The following is a 24,661-nucleotide window of genomic DNA, read 5'->3' as shown; positions in this document are numbered from 1 at the left end:
ATCTTTTACTCTCACACGCTCTCTCTCTCTCTCTCTCTCTCTCTCTCTCTCTGTGTTCACTTTCTCAATCTTCATTCATAAACAAACATCGAATCCATAATCAAGACTCTCTCTCTCTCTCTCAGAGACACACATTGATTTTGCATTTCGTAGAGAGAGAGAGAGAGATGCTAGATCCGGCGAACGATCTCGTTCCTCCTCCTTCCTCTCCCACCAACTCTTCAATCTCCTCCTCCGATCTCGACACCGAAGTAACCACTTTAAATATATATTTATGCGTGTATTTCACTGCTTGTGCATATACATAATCTATAGATTCACTCTCCTTTGATTCGTGGTTGTAGTCGACGGGGTCGTTTTTCCATGACCGGAGCACAACCCTGGGCACGCTCATGGGCGTCACCTTCGCCGCCGCGGCGTTCCGCGTCCCATCCCAGCGCCGCCGAGAAACCCCCGCCGCCGCAATCGCCGCCGGAGCAAGTCGGCGGAGGACCAAGGCGGCCGCCGAGAGGCGCCGCCGGTGGTGGAGCCTCTGCCGCGACGACGATGACGAAGACGGCGGCGGCGGCGCGGCGAGGCCGTCGTCGCTGGGGGAGTTTCTGGAGGTGGAGAGGAGGTTCGGCGATTTCTACGGCGCTGAGGACACGGAGACGGACACAGGGAGGGTCCTGTTTGCCGACGGGAGGGTGCTTCCGCCGGCGGTGGAGGCTTCTTCGCCGGCCGCGGATCTCTGTAGATTCCCGGTTTTGATTACTGGAATTTGCAGTGGCTGTGTAAGATAACGTTTTTTTTTTTTTTTAAATGTAATATTCGGGCTTGTAATTAATTATTTTATAGAAGGGAAGGGCTGTGAATTGGACATGTATCACCAGATTTGGACATTAAATCTTATTTTGGACATTTTGTTTGTACGTTGTGATCGTAACTTTTAATCATAAAATGAAAAATCTTTATTACTACTGATATTCATTTCTAATTCTTTAACATTCTTTTTAGGTTGCTTTGCTTTGGTTGTCTGTTTTTCAATATTTTTTTAAAATCACGGGATGGTATCCAATTCATATAATTTGATTCCACTAAGTGTGTCATTTCCGAGTTAATATGCTATTTTCATATGTTATATTAGAATATTATTATTATTAAATAGATGAATATATGAAGAGTGAAGACTACATTAAATATTTCGTTTGAATATGCAGGAAAAGTGCATTTTTAGTTCCTGAAACTGAAATACAGATATGCAAACGTCACATGATATCTCAGTTACTGTATTTATGACAAAGAGCAGGACTTGTGAGTTGATATACAATTATTCCCTATGTATTAAAAAAAAAAAAAAAAAAGAGTTGATAGATATACAATTATTTAGTGAACATAATTTTTTGCTAATAAAAGAACTACCCTGTTTTATGCTAATTTGTAATCTATCGAGAAACAGAATCCCTGTGGTGTTAATAGCGGCTTAGGATTTCTCTCAAAAAAAAAAAAAAAAAAAATAGCGGCTTAGGATTAGAAGTTGGTAGAATAAATAAATTATCAGTTGATTGATTCGTTGTGTCAGAAGTCTCTCTCAGGTATAGAAAATCATCGACATTTAATAGTCTTATTTAAAACTACGATGGCAATAAATGAACCACCTTGTCGTTTACTTTTAACATGCTTTCTAAAAAGCTAAATGGGCAATTATGAAACCAGCTTTGGTTAGTTGTTTAGTCAGTAGTGTAGTGCTGTGTTTAAGAGAGAGTGAACCAAAAACAATTTTAGTATATAGTTTTGTTCATGACAAGACTTGGGTTCTTTAGAGTCCCTTCCTAAATCATAATTGACAGTAAGAAATTTATTTTTATAGGTAGTTAAATTGGAATCACTCATTTTAGATTCAGTAATAAGAACATGAAATAATCATAGCTTTTTTCTTCCTTTTTTTTTATAATGTCAAGGGAAAATAAATTACACCATATTTTTAACCGCTTAAACCAACTAATTTAGTTAAAATTGGTACCGTCAAAGAACAACCTAGATCTCACAAACAAGTAAGTCTACTTGGGAGCCGCTGACGTATCTCTTTTTTCTCCAAAACAATCAAGCAATAACCATAAAAAAAAAATGCCTTTACTGATTTCAATAAGACAAAAAAAAAAATAATAAATAATAATAATTAGCATCAATTAAGCGAAATGGAAGCTCAAGAATTTGAGATCGAAAAACAACCCAACATGTTTACTTTAAAGATTTGGACCTAGGGTTCCAATAGTTGCAATAGAAACTTTTGGAAAACACACCAAAAACTTGGAAACGAAGCCACAACTAATTAAAGACCGAACTCACACAGAATACTAATTTTATGAAAGTACAACGCGGAAAAACCAAGGTTCAACTTACTTCTAACCGTGGCTTCAACTTTACTAGTTCACCTTATCAAGGTTTACCGCGAATTATTACATAAATAATTATTAAGTATAAATGATCTATACGGAAGTTACTGTCTCCAAAGCTGGCGAGGAGCTGAATGTGGTAGGAAATTTGGCTTTTCATCAAACCGTCTATACAAAACTTGAAAAGAAAAAAAAAAAAAAAAGTTAAACAAATTACGTACCTTTCTTTATGCTGGACAATGTGTTAAGAAAATGTGTTATTCCATGATACACTCGTATATGCTTTAAGACGAATATAAATTACGTACCTTTCTTTATGCTGGACAATCCCGTACCCTTCTCGCGGAAAATGGGCTTTTCATCAAACTGATCTACAACCAAACAAGTGTGGCTGCACTCATAATTGAGCTGCCTACATACCCTCTCGGGATCAAGCCATTGTAGTTCATTTATTGACAAGACACGAGAAAAATATGTTAGAAATCTAATGTCAAAATGATATACAATATTTATGAAGACATTACATCTATGCATACTTTTAATCAATATCCTCAACTCCAATCTCCAACATTAGATTCTTCGGTAGAAAATATTTTGGGGAATATAACAATTCACATACTTCCAGCAAAAAAAAAATATAGTTTTATTTGAAAATCATACATATGTATATAGTTTTATTTGAAAATCATATGTTGCTTATGCTCCCCTATATTTTGACTGACCAAAAATGAAAAGAAATTTTAAAAAAAAAAAAACATTTTGGCCGGCCGGCACTTGAAAAAAAAAAAAAAAACGCCAGTCAAAACAGCTAGGGGAGGATAACCAATCATTTTTTTTATATCTATATATATGAAAATATTAGAAAACCAGAAATTATATGAAAGTTATATTCCCTTTTGTACGTAATGTAGGAACTAAATCAGGAGGTCAAGGTTGAGAGTACTGATTAAAATTATGCATAGATGCATAACCTAACTATAAATGAAGAGGTGTTAGGGAAAGAGCAAGTCGCGTACCCGATTAAGTGGTCGTCGAGCTTTCTTGAACGCTAGAAGAGTCTGGGTTTACCAACGTGTCCGGCGATAGCAATCTCTGGGTTCAAAAACTCCCGGTCCCTGAATGAACCTATTCAAAGGATTGCAAGTTTACATAATTAGAAATGAGATTATTAGGCCAAATGCCGATTCTCCAAGACTACCTGATGGAAGCATCCCAATTATTTCAGTGATCACAGACGTCTCATTGCAAAGGAATTACTTACCATAACATGAGGTGGTGAAGATCAACTACTCCAAGAGGTTAAAGTGTCTGGTGATAGCAAAGTGTTGGCCATGGCGGCAAAGGAGAACAAAATCTCTGCAATTAAGAACAATCCAGAAGAAAGAAACCACTAAATAAGAAAAGCCTAAACATATCAATCAGAGAGAGAGGGAGAGAGAGAAATTGGACCTTGAAAGCCGATGCAGTACAGTTACGGCTCTTTTGGTGCTTCTTCCATACCTCTGCAGTTACGGCTGCACTCATAAATGAGCTGCCTACATACCCTCTCTCTTCTTTTTAGGGGAGAGAGAGAGGGATCAAGCCTTTGTAGTTCATATTTGAGGTGTGGGATAAGAAATAAAATGTTGTTAGAAATTTGATGTAACATAATAGTCGAACAATAAGTATATGTATGATGTACGGCAATAATACATCAACCATACATCTTAATAATTAAAAGTACATAAATGAATGCAACTTCATTCAATTTTTTTTATTTTTATTAAAATAGATATTGATTAACATCCCCAAAGCTTTGACAGACTAAAAAATAGACGCCTAAACACTCGTCCGGCCCACCAACCTAAACCCACTACCAAAAAAAAAAAAATCCTATGACAAAATTTTTTAGAACCAAGCCAAAACATTTAAGGGAGAGGTTAATCAATAATTTTTATACATATTTAAAAAAATAATAGACCTTGAAAATACATGAAAGTTAAATCCCTTAACCTAACTAGGAGATCGAAAGTGAGAATATGATACTTCGTATTAAGATTATCCATAGACTATGATGGAAAGACAAAAAGAAACGAACATTTTAGATGGAAATAAGCATACCTTCTGATTCGAGACTCCATTCCTTTGACAACTATGTCAGTTTCAGATTGTGCTCACACAGAGCGAGCGAGGTTGGGTGCTGATCGGCGGCCAGAACCATTCGATCACAATCTGATCCGGAGCTTCTTCTTCGCCTCAACGATGGACCGGGGGAACAGGTTGAGCTGCGAGGCACTCGAAAAAAGAGCGTGGGCTTCGTGTCCAGGCTGAGAGAAGAAAATAAAAAATATGTAAGACAAAGTGTATATATAACATTATACACCACAACATTCAATCGTGGTTGATTCTTGATAGTAATATAAACATTGAGGTTCACGTCAGCCTATATGAAAAAAAAATATAAACAACAATTATCATACAAAAATAAAATAAATAAAAAACGACCACACTTCTCTGAATCCATTTTCAAGTTAGCAAACAAAAAGAAACGGAAAAAAAAAACCTGCTTGATATTGCAAACGCCTTCGCACACAGACAGCAAACACGACGTCGTTCCGTCTGAACCAAAAACAGTCAGTTAAAGATATATACAGTGAGATATATATATATATATATACACAGTTCGATATATACATATATATATATAGAGAGAGAGAGAGAGAGAGAGAAAATTACCACTGGTTGCTGGATCGATGATGTGGAAGGCAATGACTCGGTCTTCCTGAGCATGACAGAGGGGTTGATGTGTTTGTAGCTGTAATGTCTGCCTCGGCGCTCTGTGAGACGATCCTCCACGGCCCGGATCCTGAAGAAAATCCAGTAACCCTTCCCGTGGAAAATGGGCTTTTCGTCGAACCCCGGAAATAGATCTGCAAGTAAACAAGTGTGGCTGCACTCATAATTGAGCTGCCTACATACCCTCTCGGGATCAAGCCATTGTAGTTCATATATTGACAAGACAAAGAGTAAAATATGTTAGAAATCTAATGCCAAAATGATATACAATTAATATGAAGACAATACATCTATGCATACTTTTAATCAATATCCTCAACTCCAATCTCCAACATTAGATTCTTCGGTAGAAAATATTTTGGGGAATATAACAATACACATACTTCCAGCAAAAAAAAAAATAGTTTTATTTGAAAATCATACATATATATATATATAGTTTTGTTTGAAAATCATATGTTGCTTATGCTCCCCTATATTTTGACTGACCAAAAATAAAAAGAATTTTTTTTTTAAAACATTTTGGCCGGCCGGCACTTAAAAAAAAAAAAAAAAAAAAAAAAAAAGAGAAAAAAAAAACATTAATTTTTTTTAGAGCGAGTCAAAACAGCTAGGGGAGGATAACCAATCATTTTTTTTATATCTATATATATGAAAATATTAGAAAACCAGAAATTATATGAAAGTTATATTCCCTTTTGTACGTAATGTAGGAACTAAATCAGGAGGTCAAGGTTGAGAGTACTGATTAAAATTATGCATAGATGCATAACCTAACTATAAATGAAGAGGTGTTAGGGAAAGAGCAAGTCGCGTACCCGTCGTGGAGCTTTCTTGAACGCTAGAAGAGTCTGGGTTTACCAACGTGTCCGGCGATAGCAATCTCTGGGTTCAAAAACTCCAGGTCCCTGAATGAACCTATTCAAAGGATTGCAAGTTTACATAATTAGAAATGAGATTATTAGGCCAAATGCCGATTCTCCAAGACTACCTGATGGAAGCATCCCAATTATTTCAGTGTTCACAGACGTCTCATTGCAAAGGAATTACTTACCATAACATGAGGTGGTGAAGATCAACTACTCCAAGAGGTTAAAGTGAAAGTGTTGGCCATGGCGGCAAAGGAGAACAACATCTCTGCAATTAAGAACAATCCAGAAGAAAGTAACCACTAAATAAGAAAAGCCTAATGATATCAATCAGAGAGAGAGAGAAATTGGACCTTGAAAGCCGATGCAGTACAGTTACGGCTCTTTTGGTGCTTCTTCTTCCATGCATCTGCAGTTACGGCTGCACTCATAAATGAGCTGCCTACATATCCTCTCTCTTCTTTTTAGGGGAGAGTGAGAGAGGGATCAAGCCATTGTAGTTCATATTTGAGGTGTGGGATAAGAAATAAAATGTTGTTAGAAATTTGATGTAACATAATAGTCGAACAATAAGTATATGTATGATGTACGGCAATAATACATCAACAATACATCTTAATAATTAAAAGTACATAAATGAATGCAACTTCATACAATTTTTTTTATTTTTATTAAAATAGATATTGATTAACATCCCCAAAGCTTTGACAGACTCTAAAAAATAGACGCCTAAACACTCGTCCGGCCCACCAACCTAAACCCACTACCAAAAAAAAAAAAAATACTATGACAATTTTTTAGAACCAGCCAAAACATTTAGGGGAGAGGTTAATCAATAATTTTTATACATATTTAAAAAAATAATAGACCTTGAAAATACATGAAAGTTAAATCCCTTAACATAACTAGGAGATCGAAAATGAGAGTATGATACTTCGTATTAAGATTATCCATAGACTATGTTGGGAAGAAAAAAAAAAAGAAACGAACATTTTAGATGGAAATAAGCATACCTTCTGATTCGAGACTCCATTCCCTTGACAACTATGTCAGTTTCAGATTGTGCTCACACAGAGCGAGCGAGGTTGGGTGCTGATCGGCGGCCAGAACCATTCGATCACAATCTGATCCGGAGCTTCTTCTTCGCCTCAACGATGGACCGGGGGAACAGGTTGAGCTGCGAGGCACTCGAAAAAAGAGCGTGGGCTTCGTGTCCAGGCTGAGAGAAGAAAATAAAAAATATGTAAGACAAAGTGTATATATAACATCATACACCACAACATTCAATCGTGGTTGATTCTTGATAGTAATATAAACATTGAGGTTCACGTCAGCCTATATGAAAAAAAAATATAAACAACAATTATCATACAAAAATAAAATAAATAAAAAACGACCACACTTCTCTGAATCCATTTTCAAGTTAGCAAACAAAAAGAAACGAAAAAAAAAACCTGCTTGATATTGCAAACGCCTTCGCACACAGACAGCAAACACGATGTCGTTCCGTCTGAACCAAAAACAGTCAGTTAAAGATATATACAGTGAGATATATATATATATATACACAGTTCGATATATACATATATATATATATAGAGAGAGAGAGAGAGAGAGAAAATTACCACTGGTTGCTGGATCGATGATGTGGAAGGCAATGACTCGGTCTTCCTGAGCATGACAGAGGGGTTGATGTGTTTGTAGCTGTAATGTCTGCCTCGGCGCTCTGTGAGACGATCCTCCGCGGCCCGGATCCTGAAGAAAATCCAGTAACCCTTCCCGTGGAAAATGGGCTTTTCGTCGAACCCCGGAAATAGATCTGCAAGTAAACAAGTGTGGCTGCACTCATAATTGAGCTGCCTACATACCCTCTCGGGATCAAGCCATTGTAGTTCATATATTGACAAGACAAAGAGTAAAATATATTAGAAATCTAATGCCAAAATGATATACAATTAATATGAAGACAATACATCTATGCATACTTTTAATCAATATCCTCAACTCCAATCTCCAACATTAGATTCTTCGGTAGAAAATATTTTGGGGAATATAACAATACACATACTTCCAGCAAAAAAAATATAGTTTTATTTGAAAATCATACATATATATATAGTTTTGTTTGAAAATCATATGTTGCTTATGCTCCCCTATATTTTGACTGACCAAAAATAAAAAGAATTTTTTTTTTAAAACATTTTGGCCGGCCGGCACTTCAAAAAAAAAAAAAAAAAAAAGAGAAAAAAAAAACATTAAATTTTTTTAGAGCCAGTCAAAACAGCCAGGGGAGGATAACCAATCATTTTTTTTATATCTATATATATGAAAATATTAGAAAACCAGAAATTATATGAAAGTTATATTCCCTTTTGTACGTAATGTAGGAACTAAATCAGGAGATCAAGGCTGAGATTAATGATTAAAATTATGCATAGATGCATAGCCTAACTACATATGAAATGACGTTAGGGAAAGAGCAAGTCGCGTACCCGATTCAGTGGTCGTGGACCTTTCTTCAACGGTAGAAGAGTTTGGCGATATCCGAAGCAGAGCCGTGTATGGGTTCAAAAAGCTGCCATCTCCTTCAGTTGAGAGCCTCAAGACTGAAGCATCGCAAGCAATGGCTTCACAGCTCCCCTATGTACAACATGAATCTGTTCTAATATTCATGACAATTGAAATAATAAGGAACACAAAAAAAAAACACGGGAAAAGAAAATAGAAAACAATGAGAGAAGTCGAAATACGGTTATTTACCAGACAGTATAACCTCTTTCTTAATATCCGGAGACGAGTGGACAAGTTTACCAATCACACCAACCTGCAATACTTGACCACTTCAGATAATGCTCAAACCATCAGAGTATCATGGGGGAAAACATGTGGCAAGTGCAAACCGCTTCGTAGTATATGGCAGCATTACAACAAGGGTGGGTAATGCCAAAATCTGCAATACATAAACTCGATTTTGACCCAAGAACATTGAATATATCTTCCAGCAAGAGAAAATTGAGAATATTAGTTCGGGTTTTGTTTTATACCTGTTTTTTGTTCTCGTCCGTCTTTTAAGCGACGGTCCATACGGCAGCAGCAGAAGCTATCTGAACCTTTGCGTCTGGATAGCCAAGAAGCTCAACATAATCAGCAATTCCAGGAGAGTTCATCGCTGAAACACAAATATATTTAAAAGCCAAAGAAACAAACCCGACTCTTCTTTTTATGGCGCATCGGCGGCTCTCCTCAAAATGTTATGTACACTTTTGTTCCTGCAAATAAAAAAGGGGAAAGAGGTGGCTGCACTCATAATTGAGCTGCCTACATACCCTCTTTTTAAGAGGGATCAAGCCATTGTAGTTCATATTTTAATAGTTAGAAATCTTTTCAACATAAATATTGATACTAATGAACAGTATATAAATGACAATGCATAATCTTAATTAACTACAATATATTTACATCTACAGTACTAAGCTTCACCAGCCCTTACTTTCTATTTTCAGTAAACTATTACTACCAAACTTCATCTCTCCCCTAAGAGAGACGAGCTTATTGTTAGACTAGTACTACTAAACTCTATCTCAACCCCAGAGAACAGAGGCGATCTTATGTTTAGAAATTACTATCTGCACGTACCTGCAAAAAATAGACATAAAAACAAGAGAATGGTTTGTGCGATTCTAAAACTACCAAGCTCAATCTCTCCCCCGGGAAGAGAGTCGAACTTATTGCTAGACTAATACTACCAAGCTCTGCCTATCCCCCGGGAAGAGAGACAAGCTTACTACGAGATTCTAATACTACCAAGCTCCATCTCCCCCATGGGAAGAGAGACGGGCTTAATTGCTAGATAGAGTTATGTGCGTGCGCTTCTAATTCTAAATACCAATGTCACATACATACTCCATTTATTCTAACCTGTGATAATGTACATCAACTATTGTTTAATCGAATGTAGCACAGTACCTGCAAAAAATAGACATAAAAAAAGGAGAGATTGGTTGCACAAGTTGTACAGACCATTAAAGGTATAAGCTGCTATACCTACAACTAATTATTATACAATCCAGCTACTATCATATTATACAGTGCACCTACAAATTTAATAAGGAAAAAGAAAATAGCAGTTGCACAATTTGTACAAACCGTTATTCTGCTTGTATTCTAATTTTATACTAACATTTATCCTAACTAGTCCCTCACACGTTCTATTGTTATTGTTAGTAGACTAAAACTACCAAACTCGATCTCTCCCCCGAGAAGAGAGACAAGCTTAATTGCTAGATGTTACTATACACATGAGAACATAAATGAAGTAACACATGATCAAAGAGCATGATGAAGTAACAATAACCAATCAGCGAAATACAAATGGCTGGCAAACAAAAAGGGGCATTTTAATTTACCTTGTTTTTTAGTCTGCACTCCATTGTGTGGATTTTTCTGGCGGCTTAACCATCTGCCCATACGCAAAGACAGTATAGTTGAAGGCATTGAGAAGTTTGTTGACCATCAATCGTTTGGTCGTAGATGGACCTTTGTTGTGCTTTCAGACAAGTAACCTATACACGTGGTCATGTGAGTTTGAAACATCATATAAAAGTAGAACAGGCTCAATGTTTCATTGACGAAACTAAAGTTAGAATTTTGAAAGTTGAAGTAAAATAATAACCTCTTTCAGCTTGTGTGTGCACACTTCAGGATGAACATAAAAGTAATTTAAAATAAAGATGAACATAACGTACATACCTTTCTTTTGTGGGCCGAGCTTAAGATGTGAATCGCTTCTTTAAGGGGACGCCATCGGTGGCAGGAAATCCACGTTTCCAGAGCTGGCCAGGAGCTGAGAAAAAGACCTCTCCGGAAATCATATTCTCGAGCTTCGCGTAGGGGCGGATGGCTTCTTCAATATCAATCTGTATTGGTCCTACAGATCATGAACCTCATAGAGAATTAACAATACACGTCTAACTCATTTTGCAAAATACTCTAATTCAAACTCCATAGCACTAAACACTAAAACTTACAACTACACTAACCAAAGTCTTTTCGTCCTCGAGCTGCTTCCCATCGCCCCTGCTGGGATTCCTACCTTGTCTTGAATTCTCGGGGGAAACCGTCTCACAGATCCATAGTGCTTCCTAGCTGAGTATTTACACACGAGATTGCGGTCGAGAGTCAAATCTGGGATTAAATGCAACACCAATAGAAAATCAAATCTGTATGGGTATCGAGAGTCCATACCAAGAGCGACCTGTGAGTAGCGAGTTGTCTTCTCTCCAGCAACTTGCGGTAGTTGTAGCAGAAAAACCTTTGGAGACTCAGCCGCCGACGAGTGCAATTCGGCTTCTCTCATAAGACCTTCCTGACAGATTTGCCCCTGCAAACCAAGAGCTTCAGGTCAACCTAAATAGAAAAAATATAAACAATAACTATCATAAACAAAAATAAAATAAATTAAAAACGACCACATTTCTTTGAATCAGTTTTCAAGTGTAAAAAACAAAAACGACAACAACAACAAAAAATAAAAAAAACCTACATCAGATTCTTGAAGAAAATTCCGTACCCTTCCCACGGAAAATGAGCTTTTCATCAACTCTCATGACGTCGTTCCATCTGAACCAAAAACAGTCAGTTAAAGAGATATACAGTGAGATATATATATATATACACAGTGAGATATATATATATATATATATATATATATAGAGAGAGAGAGAGAGAGAGAGAGAGAAAGAGAGAACTAACATTGGTTGCTGGATCGATGACGTGGAAGGCAATGACTCGGTCTGCCTGAGCGTGGCACAGGGTTGATGTGTTTGTAGCTGTAATGTCTGCCTCGGCGCTCTGTGAGACGATCCTGAAGAAAATACAGTAAACCATCGCGCGGAAAATGGGCCTTTCGTCAAACCCTGGAAATAGATCTGCAAGTAAACAAGTGTGGCTGCACTCATAATTGAGCTGCCTACATACCCTCTCGGGATCAAGCCATTGTAGTTCATATATTGACAAGACACAAGTAAAATATGTTAGAAATCTAATACCAAAACAATATCCAATATTTATGAAGACATTACATCTATGAATAATTTTAATCAATATCCTCAACTCCAATCTCCAACATTAGATTCTTCGGTAGAAAATATTTTGGGGAATATAACAATACACATAATTCCAGCAAAAAAAATATATATATAGTTTTGTTTGAAAATCATACTTATATATAGTTTTATTAGAAAATCATGTTGCTTATGCTCCCCTATATTTTGACTGACCAAAAATAAAAAGAAATTTTTTTAAAACATTTTGGCCGGCCGGCACTTAAAAAACGTCAAAGACAAAAAAAAAAAAAAAAAAAAAAAGAAAAAAGAAATAGAGTCAGTCAAAACAACCAGGGGAAGATAACCAATCATTTTTTTTATTTATATATATATATGAAAAAATAAGAAAGCCAGAAATAATATGAAAGTTATATTCCCTTTTGTACTTAATGTAGGAACTAAATCAGGAGGTCAAGGCAGAGAATAATGATTAAAATTATCCATAGATGCATAACCTAACTACATATGAAGAGACATTAGGGAAAAAGCAACTCACGTACCCGATACAGAGGTCGCGGAGCTTTCTTGAACGCTAGAAGAGTCCAGCGATATCTGAACACAAAGAAAGAACGTGATAGATGTGATAATGATAGAAAGCAGAAAAGAAACTAATCATTTACCTTGATATTAAACAAAGCAATTCAAGCCCGTCACCATAACCGACCTGAGGAAAAAAAAATAGCAAGCATCAATGTTGGCATCAACATAACTGAATACATTAACAAGGAGCCAATGTTGGATGAAGGGCTTTTTGCCTATTAAGTTGACGAACCCATTGTCGCGGAATTCCTGGCTGACCTCTCCGTACTTCTGGTTGTTCAGCCCCTTGAGTGGCAAAGTAAAGAAATTATAAAAGAAACAATGAAACATTACTTGTATTTGATATAGTTGTGAACAAGTCTGAGAGGAAGTAATTAATTAACTCATCGTCTCATCCTAGTTCTTACCTTTTTAGTGATGAAATGACTTGGACTAAGCTGAGATCCAAATCCCTTATCCTCCCTAGCCAGAAAAAAAAAAAAGTGTGGCCTTTGTTTATTAGATGCTTTGAACTTACTGTAAAAGCAGGAGGTTAGAGTGCATGGTGAAAGCAAAGAGCTCAGCAAAGGAGCCAAGGATCGAGAGTGTCACGCTGGCAGATTTTCGTTGATGGGTTAAGACTTACAGTCGATTTGGGCGACGATCCTCGGAACGACGTTGACACGATCACTGGACATTACCGATACTGACAGGTTTATTGGGTAATCAACTCACACAAGCAAATAGAAAAAAAATACATTAAATCATCATGAATTACAACTACCTTTCTCTGAGGAGTCCTCATGCTTCTACTCCTGCTGGATGTGGGACCGCGTTGTTGGCTCGGCTAATCTGATCTCCAAGATCGGCTTCGTCCGCAAACCGTGACTCGGCTTTCTAGAACATCTGCGGGGCTGTCATATCAAGAAGAGTAACCGCCATACTTGGGGCCGCCTAAGAACAACCATTTGAACGAGTAACCAAAATTCGGGTACGTTTGTTTTTAAAAAATCGGAATTGAAAACTAAAAAAACTGGATAAAAGGGGTGGCGATAAGGTTTTCATTACCTTTTGGATTTTGCTTTGAAGTCGACTAGCACAGAGCGAGATAGGGTCGGGTTGTTGACTCGGCGGCTCAGATTTCTGAGATCGGCTTCAGCAGCTGGATGCTGATGAGTTGGCGGCTCAATCGGATTCGTCGCGGTAACGAGGCAATGTCTCTTGTGTGGGAGCTTCTATGCAAGTAAAGAATGAAATTGGGTGGCTGCACTCGGTGATCGAGCTGCCTACATACCCTCTCTCCTCTTTTTAGGAGAGAGAGAGAGAGGGATCAAGCCTTTGTAGTTCATACTTGAGGGGTGGGATAAGAAACAAAAAATTTGTTAGAAATTTCATGTAACATGATAGTTGAACAAATAAGCATTTTTTTCACAGAAAGTACGTAAAGGAATATGCAACTTCATATAATTCTTACCCAAAATAATATAATACATATAGTTTTATAAGTATTTTTTAATTTTTTAAGAAATAAATATTGATTAACATCCCCCAAAAGCTTTGACAGACTCTGAAAAATAGACTTCTAAACACTCGGCCGGCCCAACAACCTAAACCCTCTACCTAAAAAAAATAAAAATAAAACCCTATGACAAATTTTTTTAGAACCAGCCAAAACATTTAGGGCGAGGTTAATTAATAATTTTTTATATAAAAAAATAATAGACCTTGAAAATACATGAAAGTTGAATCCCTTGAGTAATCCATGAAAGTATCGTTGGTATTAAGATTATGCATAGATGATTGTTAATTAAGATGTATGATGAAAAAAAAAACATTTTAGATGGAAATAAGCATACCTTCTGATTCGAGACTTCTTTCCCTTGACAATTATATCAGTTTGAGATTGTGCTCACGACGAATGAGCGTGGGCTTCGTGTAGTGGCTGAGAGAAGAAAATAAAATCATAGGTAAGAATAAGTGTATTTATAGCAGTATACACCACAACATTCGATTGTGGTTGATTCTTGATGGTAAAAAGGAAATTACTTACCATAACATCAGATGGTGAAGATCAGCTACTCCAAGAGGTTAAAGTACTGGTCGTGGCAGCAAAGTAGAACAGCATCTGTGTAGTTGAGAACAATACAGAAGAAAAATCACTTAATATGAAAACCTAAAGATATCGATCAAATCAGAAGAGAGAGAGAGAGAGAGAGAGAGAGAGAGAGCCTGAAATTGGACCTTAATAGCCGAGGCAGTGCTGGGTAGCTGTTGTTTTATCATAAAAACAATCTCCTTTGGTGTTTCTTCCATACATCTGAAATTATGGCTGCACTCATATTTGAGCTGCCTACATACCCTCTCTCTCTCTTCTTTTTAGGGGAGAGAGAGAGAGAGGGATCAAGCCCTTGTAGTTCATATATCGACAAGAAAGAACAAGTATAATCTGTTAATAATTTACTACAAAAAAATATGCAATATATCCATCTTAATCAATACCCTCAACTCCAATCCCAAAAATTAGATTCTTCGGTAGATATTATTTTGGGGAATATAACAATACACACTCTTCCAGCAAAAAAATATATATTATACATATATAGTTTTATTTGAAAATCATAGATAGCTTATGCTCTCCCAACACTTTTGACTGAAACCAAATATTTTGGGCCGGCCGGCACTTTTTTAAAAAAAAAAAAAATCGGAGCCAGTCAAAAGAGCTAAGAGGGAGGATAACCAATCAATTTTTTTATATATATTAAAAAAAAAAAAAAAAAACCAGAAACAATATGAGAGTCAATTTCCATTTTGTAATAAATGTAGGAATTTAATTAAGAAGGTCAAAGTTGAGAATCCTATAGACTATCTATGAAAAGGTGTTACGGACAGAGCAATTACCGTACATTCTTCAGTGGTTCTGGGTCAGCTCATCGCCACATTTTTCTTTGAACGCTGCCTCGGTCAGAGAAACTCCAGCCATAAGTACCTGAGGCAAGGAAACAAGACCAAACTAGCTTCTATGATGGCCAAGACTCATGGACTATTGCTATCATGAAAACTAAAAAGAGTAAGATTGTACTTACATGTCTCACTACTTGTGATTGCAGAGTTTCTTTCCACTCTGACTCGCTTGTGATCAAACAGATACCCTCTCGATGCGGCGCACAAGCCTTTCTTCGAGGTATTGAAGCCGTGTCTCTGCTGCTTGAAATCATCGACACTCACAACACCAGCACGGTCCCTGCTTCCGGGGCCAAGTCACATCAGCGACCCTGTCATCCAGGCAAGTTCATGTAGTCAAAAGATAATCCATGATGCATAAAGAGCTAGGGAATTCATTTTCTTGCCAAGGAAACTCAAGAGTACTCACCCGTATGTAAAAGTTCCTTGTTTCCCAGTTCGAATCATCAGCCGAGAAAACCTCTAGTAGATGAGTTTCCCAGAACACCCTCCAGTTCAACGGTTCAAGAGTAGCCTGGCCTAGGTAGACAAGCCTTGGTTTGACCTTTATAACAAAAAATAAAATAATTAATAATGCATCGCACACTACACTTTTGTTTGCTACTAGAAACTCAAAGAAAACCTGGAAAAGAAACAATGTATTTCATGCAACACGATCAATACGCACCTGGAGTGACAAATACTAAAAGAAACAAAGTAGTTGGAACGTGCCTCCTGTGACGGTCGGGCAAAACTCTGAGTTCAGCGACTGAGGCACGAAATTGTAGATCAGCAGGGTTAGCTTCGGCTTCGGCTTCAGCTTGGTCAGCATGGTTTTTTCTTGATCACGGGTTGACCATCATTGGGTTTCACAGTAGTTGAGGGTGTAATTCAGAAACACAGGCAAGCACTCGTGGGACTTGTGTGGTTCAGGGCCTACAACACCAAAATAAAACAAAGATCAGTTCCAAATTCTCAACCAAACAGACAAAATTTGAAAGAGAGAGAGAGAGGGGGCGAGACTTACGTATGACGTTCATGTCAAATCAGTGGTTAGAGACATACCCTCATTGGAACTTTCTTGAACATCGGCCAGTGAACTCAGACACTCCAGTAGTACCTGAGACAGGGAAACAAATTAGTGAATATGAACTGGTTAAACAAATTGGTTTTTACATAACGGAAGAAGTAAAATACTATTGTGGATGGGATATACCGTGGACGGAAAATAATATCCAAAATGTAACCTGATTAAACAAGGGTCTGGAATAACAACAAACCTTGGCGTGGGATTTTCTTTTGGTGTATCGGAAGAGATTTTCAGAAGAGGACCTGATACGGGGAAACAATTCATTGAATATGATTTCTAGTAACGATCAAAGTAAGATGCTAACAACAAGTTCTTATACAAAGTAAGCATTTCATCATAAAATTGCAAGGGTCTTAAACTGTTATTGAAACATCTCAAATCGGTTTATCATATATCGAGCAATATTCCAACAGATTTTACCTAGGTTTTCCCTCTCGGCCCCAACCAGATTTCGTAGCGTAGAACCCTAGCCCCACGATCCTCTCCACAGAACTGAGATGGAAACCCCGATTCAAACTAGCATCACCAACATTTCAAGGTTAGGACAAACGATAGAATCTGAAACCAACGGCAAAGATCGTCGGGAAACCATAAGATGATCGGAGAAGGTACTTACCGGCGAAGGAGGACCACAACAGAGAGAACGAGAATGTTACATTTCTCAATCGCCGCGCTTTCTAAAATTTCCCTCGATCTCTCTCTCACTCTCCGACTCACAGTGGTCCGAGAATGTTACATTTCTCGATCGCCGCACTTTCTCGATCGCCGCGCTTTCTACGGCGAAAGATTTCCCTCTAGGGTTTCCCGTTGCTTAGATCTCTCTCTCTCTCTCTAAAACTCTCTCTCACTCTCCGACTCTCTCTTCTCTTGTTTTTCTTTTGGCGCTATAATATGAAATAGCGGAGTGGGCTTTATATTTCCTCTTTTGTTTTTCGCTCAAAAAGAAAAGGAAAATTTGAGCTTTCCTTTTTTGTAATGCAAGCTGTCTTTCTCTTTCTTGGGCTGCTTAATCCTCACGCTGTCCTAATTTTGAGACACCTGTCCTGTTTAATAACTTTCCTTTTTTTACTTTAAAAAAAAAATAAAATCAGTGTAGAGCTGCTTGGTCTCCAAGTCACACAACAACAACGAGTATAGACCCTGATTTTGTAGTATGGACTCACACTATTGGTATATAAATTCGGGCCGTTATTTTATTCTACCTACGGGTTCATTATTTTATGGAATTGATACAGAAGGCAGATTAAAAATAGTAATGTTTCAGTAGAAAAAAATTACATAATCCAAATTCATAGGCATTTAACGCTATTTAGAAAATGTCTTCCAAATAATCCATGTTTATAACTAATTTAGTTACACATCTCGTCCAAAACAAAATGTCATTTCATACAAACAACAAATTACCTTGTTCTACTACTTATAATAGAAAAAAAAAAATCAATTACTAATAATACACTAGACAAGAAAAATACAAACAACAACCAAAAAAAATGCAGGCAATAGCAAATAAAAATGAAGACATTAGCAAAAAAAAAATGCAGACAGTAGCCAAAAAAATATATATATAGACATTAGTCAAGAAAAATAGTAACAAAGATAAATACATACAATACAATAGCGTAGAAAAATGCAAACATAAGCGTAGAAAAACGTTAACAATAACATAAAAAAATGCAGACAGTAACAACAAAATATGTGAACATCATCGAAATTATTTATATAACATAATTTGGGTATTGGCTGCAACTTGGTACCCATCTCTAATCTAATTGGACATAAATTTGTTAAAGTTGCAAATAAAAAGTGATATAGTAGCCAACTAAAATCAATTATGTCACAGTAGCATAATATTGCATAATACAAAGATTATAGGAATTTTACAACAATAAAATTGTATAATGAATAACAATTATACATATAATATAATACTAGAAAAATGATACAAAATTTAAAAATACTATAATCTATAATAATATTTACAGAGTTAAGTAGGTATTCAATAAGAGTAAAAAAAAATTAAATAGTACATAATATATATTTTCACCTCAAAAACTACAAATAAAGAATAAATTTAATATAACTTAAACTATAACTTAATTAGTTACACATCTCTTCCAAATAGCAGGTAGCTGGGGATATCCTATTTCTCACTCTTTCGTTGTATCTTCATCTCCGTTCCCATGTTTGTGATTAGCTTCATTCTTGGATAATAAAAACAGTTTCCATGATAAATGAGTATTGTAACAAACATTTATGAGCACAATTACAGTATATAGGAATAAAGTAATACCGTTGGAGGAAGAAAAATAATATTTTTAATTTCCAATAGATGGCTAGAAAATTGCTCAACCATTGGAATAATCTTGGTTGAATCCGAAATGGATGAGTCTTGATTAGATGGAGCAACAACATGTTCAGCAAGGATAAACTACATACAAAATAGAAACAAATATATCATGAATAAATATATAACAAAAACTATAAAAAAAAAAAAAAAAAATTAAAAAAAAAAAAAAAGTATATAATCTTGAAAAAAATATTATATATATATATATATATATATATATATATATATTACCAATATTTTACGTTGCAATCTGAGAATGGCAGCTTCTCGACACAAGACAAATTTGGGCTTCCAACGAAAATTCTTTATCATTCTAAACATGAAGATATATACAAAAGGCAGTAAAAAAGCATACATATCAACTTGAAACAAATAGAAAACTGAAAGTCGATGTTAATACAAACATATCAAAAACTACTAGCTAAGACATAGTAAAATAGGCATTTTTGATACTCTTATCTAATATTGGCTATTTAGCTAAATAACCTTAGATTGGCTACTATTTTAATACCCTCTATACTATAGGCCAGTTATTAACAAATCTATTAAATTTATATTAATATTTTACATTTTTCATTAAAAATATCGGCAAATGAAATTAAAATAAAACGAGTACTTCTAGAATTTTTGAAAATTGGAAGTATTCGAAGAATCATCATTTATAAACGAGGTACTTGTGGAATTTCCCCAAAAAGAAAAGTGAATCATCATCTTTAAACACATACTTTAGACCATTTCTCATGAAAGCCCATCCACAAAGTCAATCTGCAAACTTAGGGTTTGTTTTAAACAAAAAGGACGGTTTATCTGTATATAAAAGCAACCTTCGGAGCTTGTAATATTAGGGAGAGCATTTCTCCGTAGTTATCTCTGTGTAACCCTTTGTTTCAGCTCTTTCTCTGCCTACTCGATTTTCTTTTTCTTTGGCAATCTTATTTTTTTCAGAATGGAATATCACAATAGGAAGAGGCAATATCTGAGCGTCGCTGATGTGCTTGTGTTGATGGCATAGTTGGCCCTTTGAATTGCCGATAATAAAGGACTAAATATGCTTGCGATTGCCTTTCACTTTTGGCTTTTGCATTCATTTATTCCTACATTTTTTTTTAACTCAAAGATAATTCTACATTTCTTCCACTAGTGTTGAAAAGTGTTCCTTGTAATTACTTAACATTCATCTATAATTTGATTAATAAAATTAGCGCGAAGGTATTTTGTATTTATATTTCAAAAATAGTAATATTCACAGTGCAAATTAATTATAAGCTTACCCAAATTATTTATTTATTTATATTATACCAAATTAATAATTTTTACCTTCTAAAAGTTGATTTTTAGTGTCTAGCTGGAAATGCATACCAATTCTTTCGGTTAGGTTCTTTTAATTTTCCTGCTCATCATGTACGAGAAATAATTTGCATCTGATGAACTAAAAATGCAACACAAAACTTCGTGGGTTCAGTACAAGTACAACTAAAGTAACTACAACTAAGATTGTGTTTTATAAAGGAAAAGAAAAAAAAAACATAATATTGGTTCATTTTACTAAAAAAAATGCTTGAAACAAAGGCTCTTAGAATAGTAGACAACGGAAAACTGGAAATGAAGCTCAAAGAGCACTATTGGGAATAAATTATGGAAAAAAAAAAAAAAAAAAAAAAAAAAAAAAAAGGTTCTTCCATAAGGCTAAATATCGACTTTATATCCGATTTGTTCGCATCGGAGATTATACAAACCTAAATTTACTCTAAAACCAGTCCTAATTCCCTTCTTTAAGGAGTGAGAGAGCTATTAATGTCCCGCAAAAAACGAAGTCTCGTCTTCAACAGACAAATGAAATAAATTACACATACATAAAAATAGTAATGCAAGTGATGACAGAGAGGCAAAGAAGTCTCAGCAACGCAACGGCAGACCCGAAACATGTTTACACATTCCAATCCAAAAAAAAGAAGAGAGAAAAGGTAAAAATTTAGTGGACAAGCCATAGACGAGGTAGTATTGAAGAATTCAGGTATTATAGCGCTCAAGCTTGGCCTGAAGGGCGTTCTTGTCGGCTCCGACGAGCTTGTCGACCTCTTTGCCGTTCCTGAAGAAGAGAAAAGTGGGGACGCTGGAGATGTCAAAGTGGGCAGCGGCGTCCCTGGCCTCGTCGATGTCCGCTTTGAGGAAAACGAGCCTCGGGTGCTTCTTTGCGAGGCCGACGAAAACCGGTGCGATGGCCCGGCAAGGACCGCACCAAGCCGCGGTCAAGTACAGGACCGCCACGCGCGATGCTTTTGTCGCGGCATTCAATTTCGTTTCCACGTCGCTTTTCGATTTCACGCTTATAACTTCCCCTGTAAAACACCCAAACCCAATTTGCTTGATGCTCCTTGAACTCTTTGGTTTTATGGCAATTTTTATGAAACAGATACTAATTCCGTTTCTCACGTTCAACTTATGTGAAGTTGAAGAATTGAGAAAGAAGAAAGTTTGAGAGAAGAGTGTTTAGAATCTGTAATTCCGTTAATTAAACAAAATGGTTACGATAATATTGTAATAATACTGCCTGACTAAGCTATGTTCTTCACACGTACACTTCAATTACATTCTGGACTATCGTAACTTGTTTGTAATTCGGAAAAATAAATATATTTTAAAATTAATCTTACTCTAAATACAAATACAAAAAGTATTCAACTTTTTTAATTCATGTGTTCAGGGATCGATTATAATTTAATTTATTTATTTCTAAAACTAACAACTTACTTAAGTAGGAAATATGTTATTTTCCCGGATGAATTGCATAGAAAAAAAAATTATATGAAAATTACTAAAATACTACAAACTCAACAATTTGAGAACCAATGCTGAAAAATTTAGTTTAGGGACTGAAACGCCACTGACATAATTGTTTAGGCAAATTTGCGTAAGAAGAAGAAAAAAAGAGAGTAGAGACACACCTTCCTTAAGAGCAGATCGCGCTTCTCGTTCCTGCATAAGATCAGATCATTCTAGTTTTAAATTAATTACGACAGAAATCATCATCTGCTCGTTTCTCAGATGAATTGAACCGTACATCAAAGTCAGAAACAGATACTCCTACCCAATAGTATGCAATGCAAGGATCCAAGTTTTTTTACATTTAGCTCCAATAATAATAAAGACGTGTGAACTTAGTATGAAATCCATGCTTATAAGACTTTACCATACCCAGAAAGCAGCAAAATTTGATTTGCCTATGTATAATCTAAGCATCATTCAGATGTGATTTCCTTAAAAAGCAATATGAGCCTTTTAAAATCGTGTCAACTAACCTGGGCTTCAAGTTTTGTGCGCCTCTCGTGCTCAGCTCTTTTAAGCTCCCTCGCTTTTCGCAGACGTTCATATTTTCTGCGATGCTCTTCAATCTTCCGGGCATTAGGTTCAACCTGAAAACTCGGGCAGAGAAGCAAACTTTTGTAAGAAACTCGAGGTTTGAAAGGACAATTGACAAGTATTACCTTTTTAAGCACTGTTTCAATCTCCTCGTCGAAGTCTATTTTGGAAGCCACGTGCAAATCAGCGGCCGATTCTTCCCAATCACCCAACATTGCCTTTGCCATCCCTCTAACCTTGTACCCTTTTGCCGAGTCGGGATTGATCTTCGTCAAAGTAATTGTCAATTTACATTCCCCGAAATTGTTCTAAGAAGAGCACACACAGAAAAGACAGAACCAACCTCTAAAGCTGCATTGGCATCTCGAATCGCCGCGTTTGGTTTCTTCAGTTTCACAAAGATACTCGCTGAAAGTAAGAATCACGATCAGATAACGGGCAAACGGGCGATCAAGAGAGAAGCTAAACGAGTACAAGAGTGCTACTAATTACCTCGAGTAGCGTAAAATATTGCTGAACCAGGATTTGACAGTATGGCTTGGGTTATGTGACCAAGAGCTTCCTCAAGATTACCTGGACGGGAAGACAGAAGATCGAAACAAAGCAAAGATAACATCGATAAAGAGTACGAAATTGATTATATATATATATATATATATATATATATATACATATATATATATACCTTCAGAGACAGACTCCATTGCCTTGGCTTTTGCCAGTTGTGCACTATCTCGCTTCTCTTCAGTAACTTCAATCGACGGGTCTCCCATCTGCCATTTATACAGTATATAAAATAAAACAAATATTTTACGACATTGTTTCGTTCTAGCGAGAGCTAAAAAATGTGCGTTTACCGTTTCTGGAGGATCATTATCGGCCTCCACCACATCAGTACTATCCAACTCGATATCGGACTCGACAATCTCATCACCATGTTTCTCCGTATCCTAATCATTAAACATGGCCCCAAATTGCCTTGACATATTACGAAAAAAAGGGTTTTCAATAGTCGATGCATTACAATCTTATTTCTACTTAAAAAAAATTCAAGACACACTGAAGGGACTACAAGCCAAGCCAAGAATTTCATCCCCAGAAATCAATAACCCATTAGTTAGCAATAGCCATAAAACTGGCTTCCCGGTACATTACCAACGCGTTATTTGACTATGAACAATACAATTACATTCCATTTCATTGTGATGTCACATGTATATAGTAAAATTTTCTGAACTCTCGATTTTTATTTTTATTTTTGTCAAAACATAGCGTTAAAGTCTCTTCGTTCTGGTGATACAATGTTTTCACTCACTTCAATCACATGATCAATTCGCAAATACGAGACAACTTAAAAAAAAAAAAATGAATAAACAAAAAACATTTCTCGCCTTTTCTGGGTCCGTCGGAATACTCGCTCCCAAGCTGACAGAAAAAAAAACGTAGGAAAATTAAAATAAATCCCATGATCACAGCTAGTTCCATGACATCGATATTTAGGGAATTCAAAAGATTAGATGAGAAAAAAAAAACCTCTGAAGATAGGACTTGAAGAAGACAAGAGATGGGTCGTTGAGAAGTGAAGGGTTCGATTTGCACATACTAATGAAATGCCTTAGCTCTCTCACGTTGTTTTCGTCCATGGAATCCGATTCTCTCTCTCCCCCCGAATTGTAAGCTCTTTTTCCTACTCGGAGCTTCACGAAAGTGAGAAGAAATATATTTTCATATTTGCTTGTTTTTTTGGCCTATAAATATATAGCTTAAATGATATTTTTATTTTAATAAATGGTTTTTATATTTGTTACTTTGTATTTGTGAATCCCTAACATATCGGTTAATGGGCAATTATCATTCAAATAAATTGTTTAAATGGTTTTATGTGTTTTTAAGCAAAAAATTTAAAAATCGTTCAAGCCATTAAAAATGGGCTCAAATGAAATTTAAAAACATGTCGATGTATTTTAAAATGTTTTGATGGTATTTGCTAGTCCATTCAAATTAGTACATGTTACTCTTTAGTGAACTTAAATCATTTTGATAGCTTAATACAAGAACCTTTGATGCTTTTCGATAGAGTTCGACAGCATTTTAGAAAGAGTTTTCGATAGTCATTTATAGAAATAGATTTTTTTATGTTTTTTATGTTTTTCCGAAAATCAACTCGTTGATCTAAAATGCAAAGATAATTCTAAAATATAAAAGAGTTATTTATGTCTTCAGTGGTAATTTAGATCTAAAATGCAAAGATAATCCCATTCTTGTCATTGAAACATTGCCGA

General features: G+C 36.0%; 4 protein-coding genes and 2 long non-coding RNA genes across 12 annotated transcripts; 1 reads left to right on the top strand and 5 right to left on the bottom strand.

Annotated features, from left to right (window-relative positions):
- Positions 1 to 13: 13 nt before the first annotated feature.
- Positions 14 to 963, top strand: LOC149384559 (uncharacterized protein At3g17950-like). The gene is made up of 2 exons (XM_089628282.1): positions 14 to 251; positions 345 to 963. Exons 1-2 carry the CDS (start codon positions 168 to 170, stop codon positions 780 to 782), a joined length of 522 nt encoding a protein of 173 aa, XP_089484408.1. The 5' UTR covers positions 14 to 167; the 3' UTR covers positions 783 to 963.
- Positions 964 to 2,145: 1,182 nt separating this feature from the next.
- LOC149384558 (uncharacterized) lies at positions 2,146 to 5,542 on the bottom strand. The gene is made up of 8 exons (XR_016301600.1): positions 5,091 to 5,542; positions 4,918 to 4,973; positions 4,476 to 4,681; positions 3,825 to 3,958; positions 3,637 to 3,731; positions 3,392 to 3,500; positions 2,684 to 2,746; positions 2,146 to 2,553 (listed from the first exon to the last, which is right to left on the bottom strand). It is a non-coding gene; the product is annotated as an uncharacterized LOC149384558 (long non-coding RNA).
- Positions 5,543 to 6,412: 870 nt separating this feature from the next.
- On the bottom strand, positions 6,413 to 7,908 carry LOC149384557 (uncharacterized). Its single transcript, XR_016301601.1, has 4 exons — positions 7,645 to 7,908; positions 7,474 to 7,529; positions 7,033 to 7,238; positions 6,413 to 6,479 (listed from the first exon to the last, which is right to left on the bottom strand). It is a non-coding gene; the product is annotated as an uncharacterized LOC149384557 (long non-coding RNA).
- A 600-nt stretch (positions 7,909 to 8,508) lies between these two features.
- On the bottom strand, positions 8,509 to 12,038 carry LOC149384556 (uncharacterized). 7 transcript variants are annotated; one of them, XM_089628286.1, is made up of 11 exons: positions 11,771 to 12,038; positions 11,589 to 11,638; positions 11,264 to 11,399; positions 11,059 to 11,164; positions 10,769 to 10,946; positions 10,426 to 10,581; positions 9,227 to 9,985; positions 9,064 to 9,137; positions 8,920 to 8,969; positions 8,780 to 8,843; positions 8,509 to 8,676 (listed from the first exon to the last, which is right to left on the bottom strand). In XM_089628286.1, exons 1-3 carry the CDS (start codon positions 12,022 to 12,024, stop codon positions 11,341 to 11,343), a joined length of 363 nt encoding a protein of 120 aa, XP_089484412.1. In that variant the 5' UTR covers positions 12,025 to 12,038; the 3' UTR covers positions 8,509 to 8,676; positions 8,780 to 8,843; positions 8,920 to 8,969; positions 9,064 to 9,137; positions 9,227 to 9,985; positions 10,426 to 10,581; positions 10,769 to 10,946; positions 11,059 to 11,164; positions 11,264 to 11,340. The 7 variants fall into 7 exon arrangements, with proteins under 7 accessions (XP_089484412.1, XP_089484418.1, XP_089484413.1 ...); XM_089628292.1 differs by having other exon boundaries at positions 9,227 to 10,581; positions 11,562 to 11,638; XM_089628287.1 differs by having other exon boundaries at positions 8,509 to 8,681; positions 9,227 to 10,581.
- A 1,857-nt stretch (positions 12,039 to 13,895) lies between these two features.
- On the bottom strand, positions 13,896 to 18,854 carry LOC149384555 (uncharacterized). Its single transcript, XM_089628057.1, has 13 exons — positions 18,824 to 18,854; positions 18,717 to 18,724; positions 18,427 to 18,437; positions 17,289 to 17,378; positions 17,093 to 17,188; positions 16,863 to 16,914; positions 16,610 to 16,702; positions 16,271 to 16,518; positions 16,013 to 16,147; positions 15,726 to 15,914; positions 14,884 to 15,628; positions 14,693 to 14,767; positions 13,896 to 14,584 (listed from the first exon to the last, which is right to left on the bottom strand). Exons 1-7 carry the CDS (start codon positions 18,852 to 18,854, stop codon positions 16,619 to 16,621), a joined length of 372 nt encoding a protein of 123 aa, XP_089484183.1. The 3' UTR covers positions 13,896 to 14,584; positions 14,693 to 14,767; positions 14,884 to 15,628; positions 15,726 to 15,914; positions 16,013 to 16,147; positions 16,271 to 16,518; positions 16,610 to 16,618.
- A 1,826-nt stretch (positions 18,855 to 20,680) lies between these two features.
- TDX (tetraticopeptide domain-containing thioredoxin) lies at positions 20,681 to 24,106 on the bottom strand. The gene is made up of 10 exons (XM_089629280.1): positions 23,913 to 24,106; positions 23,771 to 23,804; positions 23,237 to 23,329; positions 23,065 to 23,152; positions 22,872 to 22,952; positions 22,723 to 22,787; positions 22,505 to 22,645; positions 22,319 to 22,432; positions 21,965 to 21,995; positions 20,681 to 21,358 (listed from the first exon to the last, which is right to left on the bottom strand). The coding sequence occupies exons 1-10, from the start codon at positions 24,020 to 24,022 to the stop codon at positions 21,030 to 21,032; spliced, it is 1,086 nt and encodes a 361-aa protein (XP_089485406.1). The 5' UTR covers positions 24,023 to 24,106; the 3' UTR covers positions 20,681 to 21,029.
- Between the last annotated feature and the right edge of the window lie 555 nt (positions 24,107 to 24,661).

The sequence above is a fragment of the Urtica dioica genome, chromosome 10 (assembly GCF_054948205.1).
Source record: "Urtica dioica subsp. dioica isolate 48M chromosome 10, U.dioica_male_clone48M_v1_H2, whole genome shotgun sequence".
In the NCBI taxonomy this organism is placed as follows: domain Eukaryota; kingdom Viridiplantae; phylum Streptophyta; class Magnoliopsida; order Rosales; family Urticaceae; genus Urtica; species Urtica dioica.
This window is presented reverse-complemented; position numbering and strand designations above follow the sequence as displayed.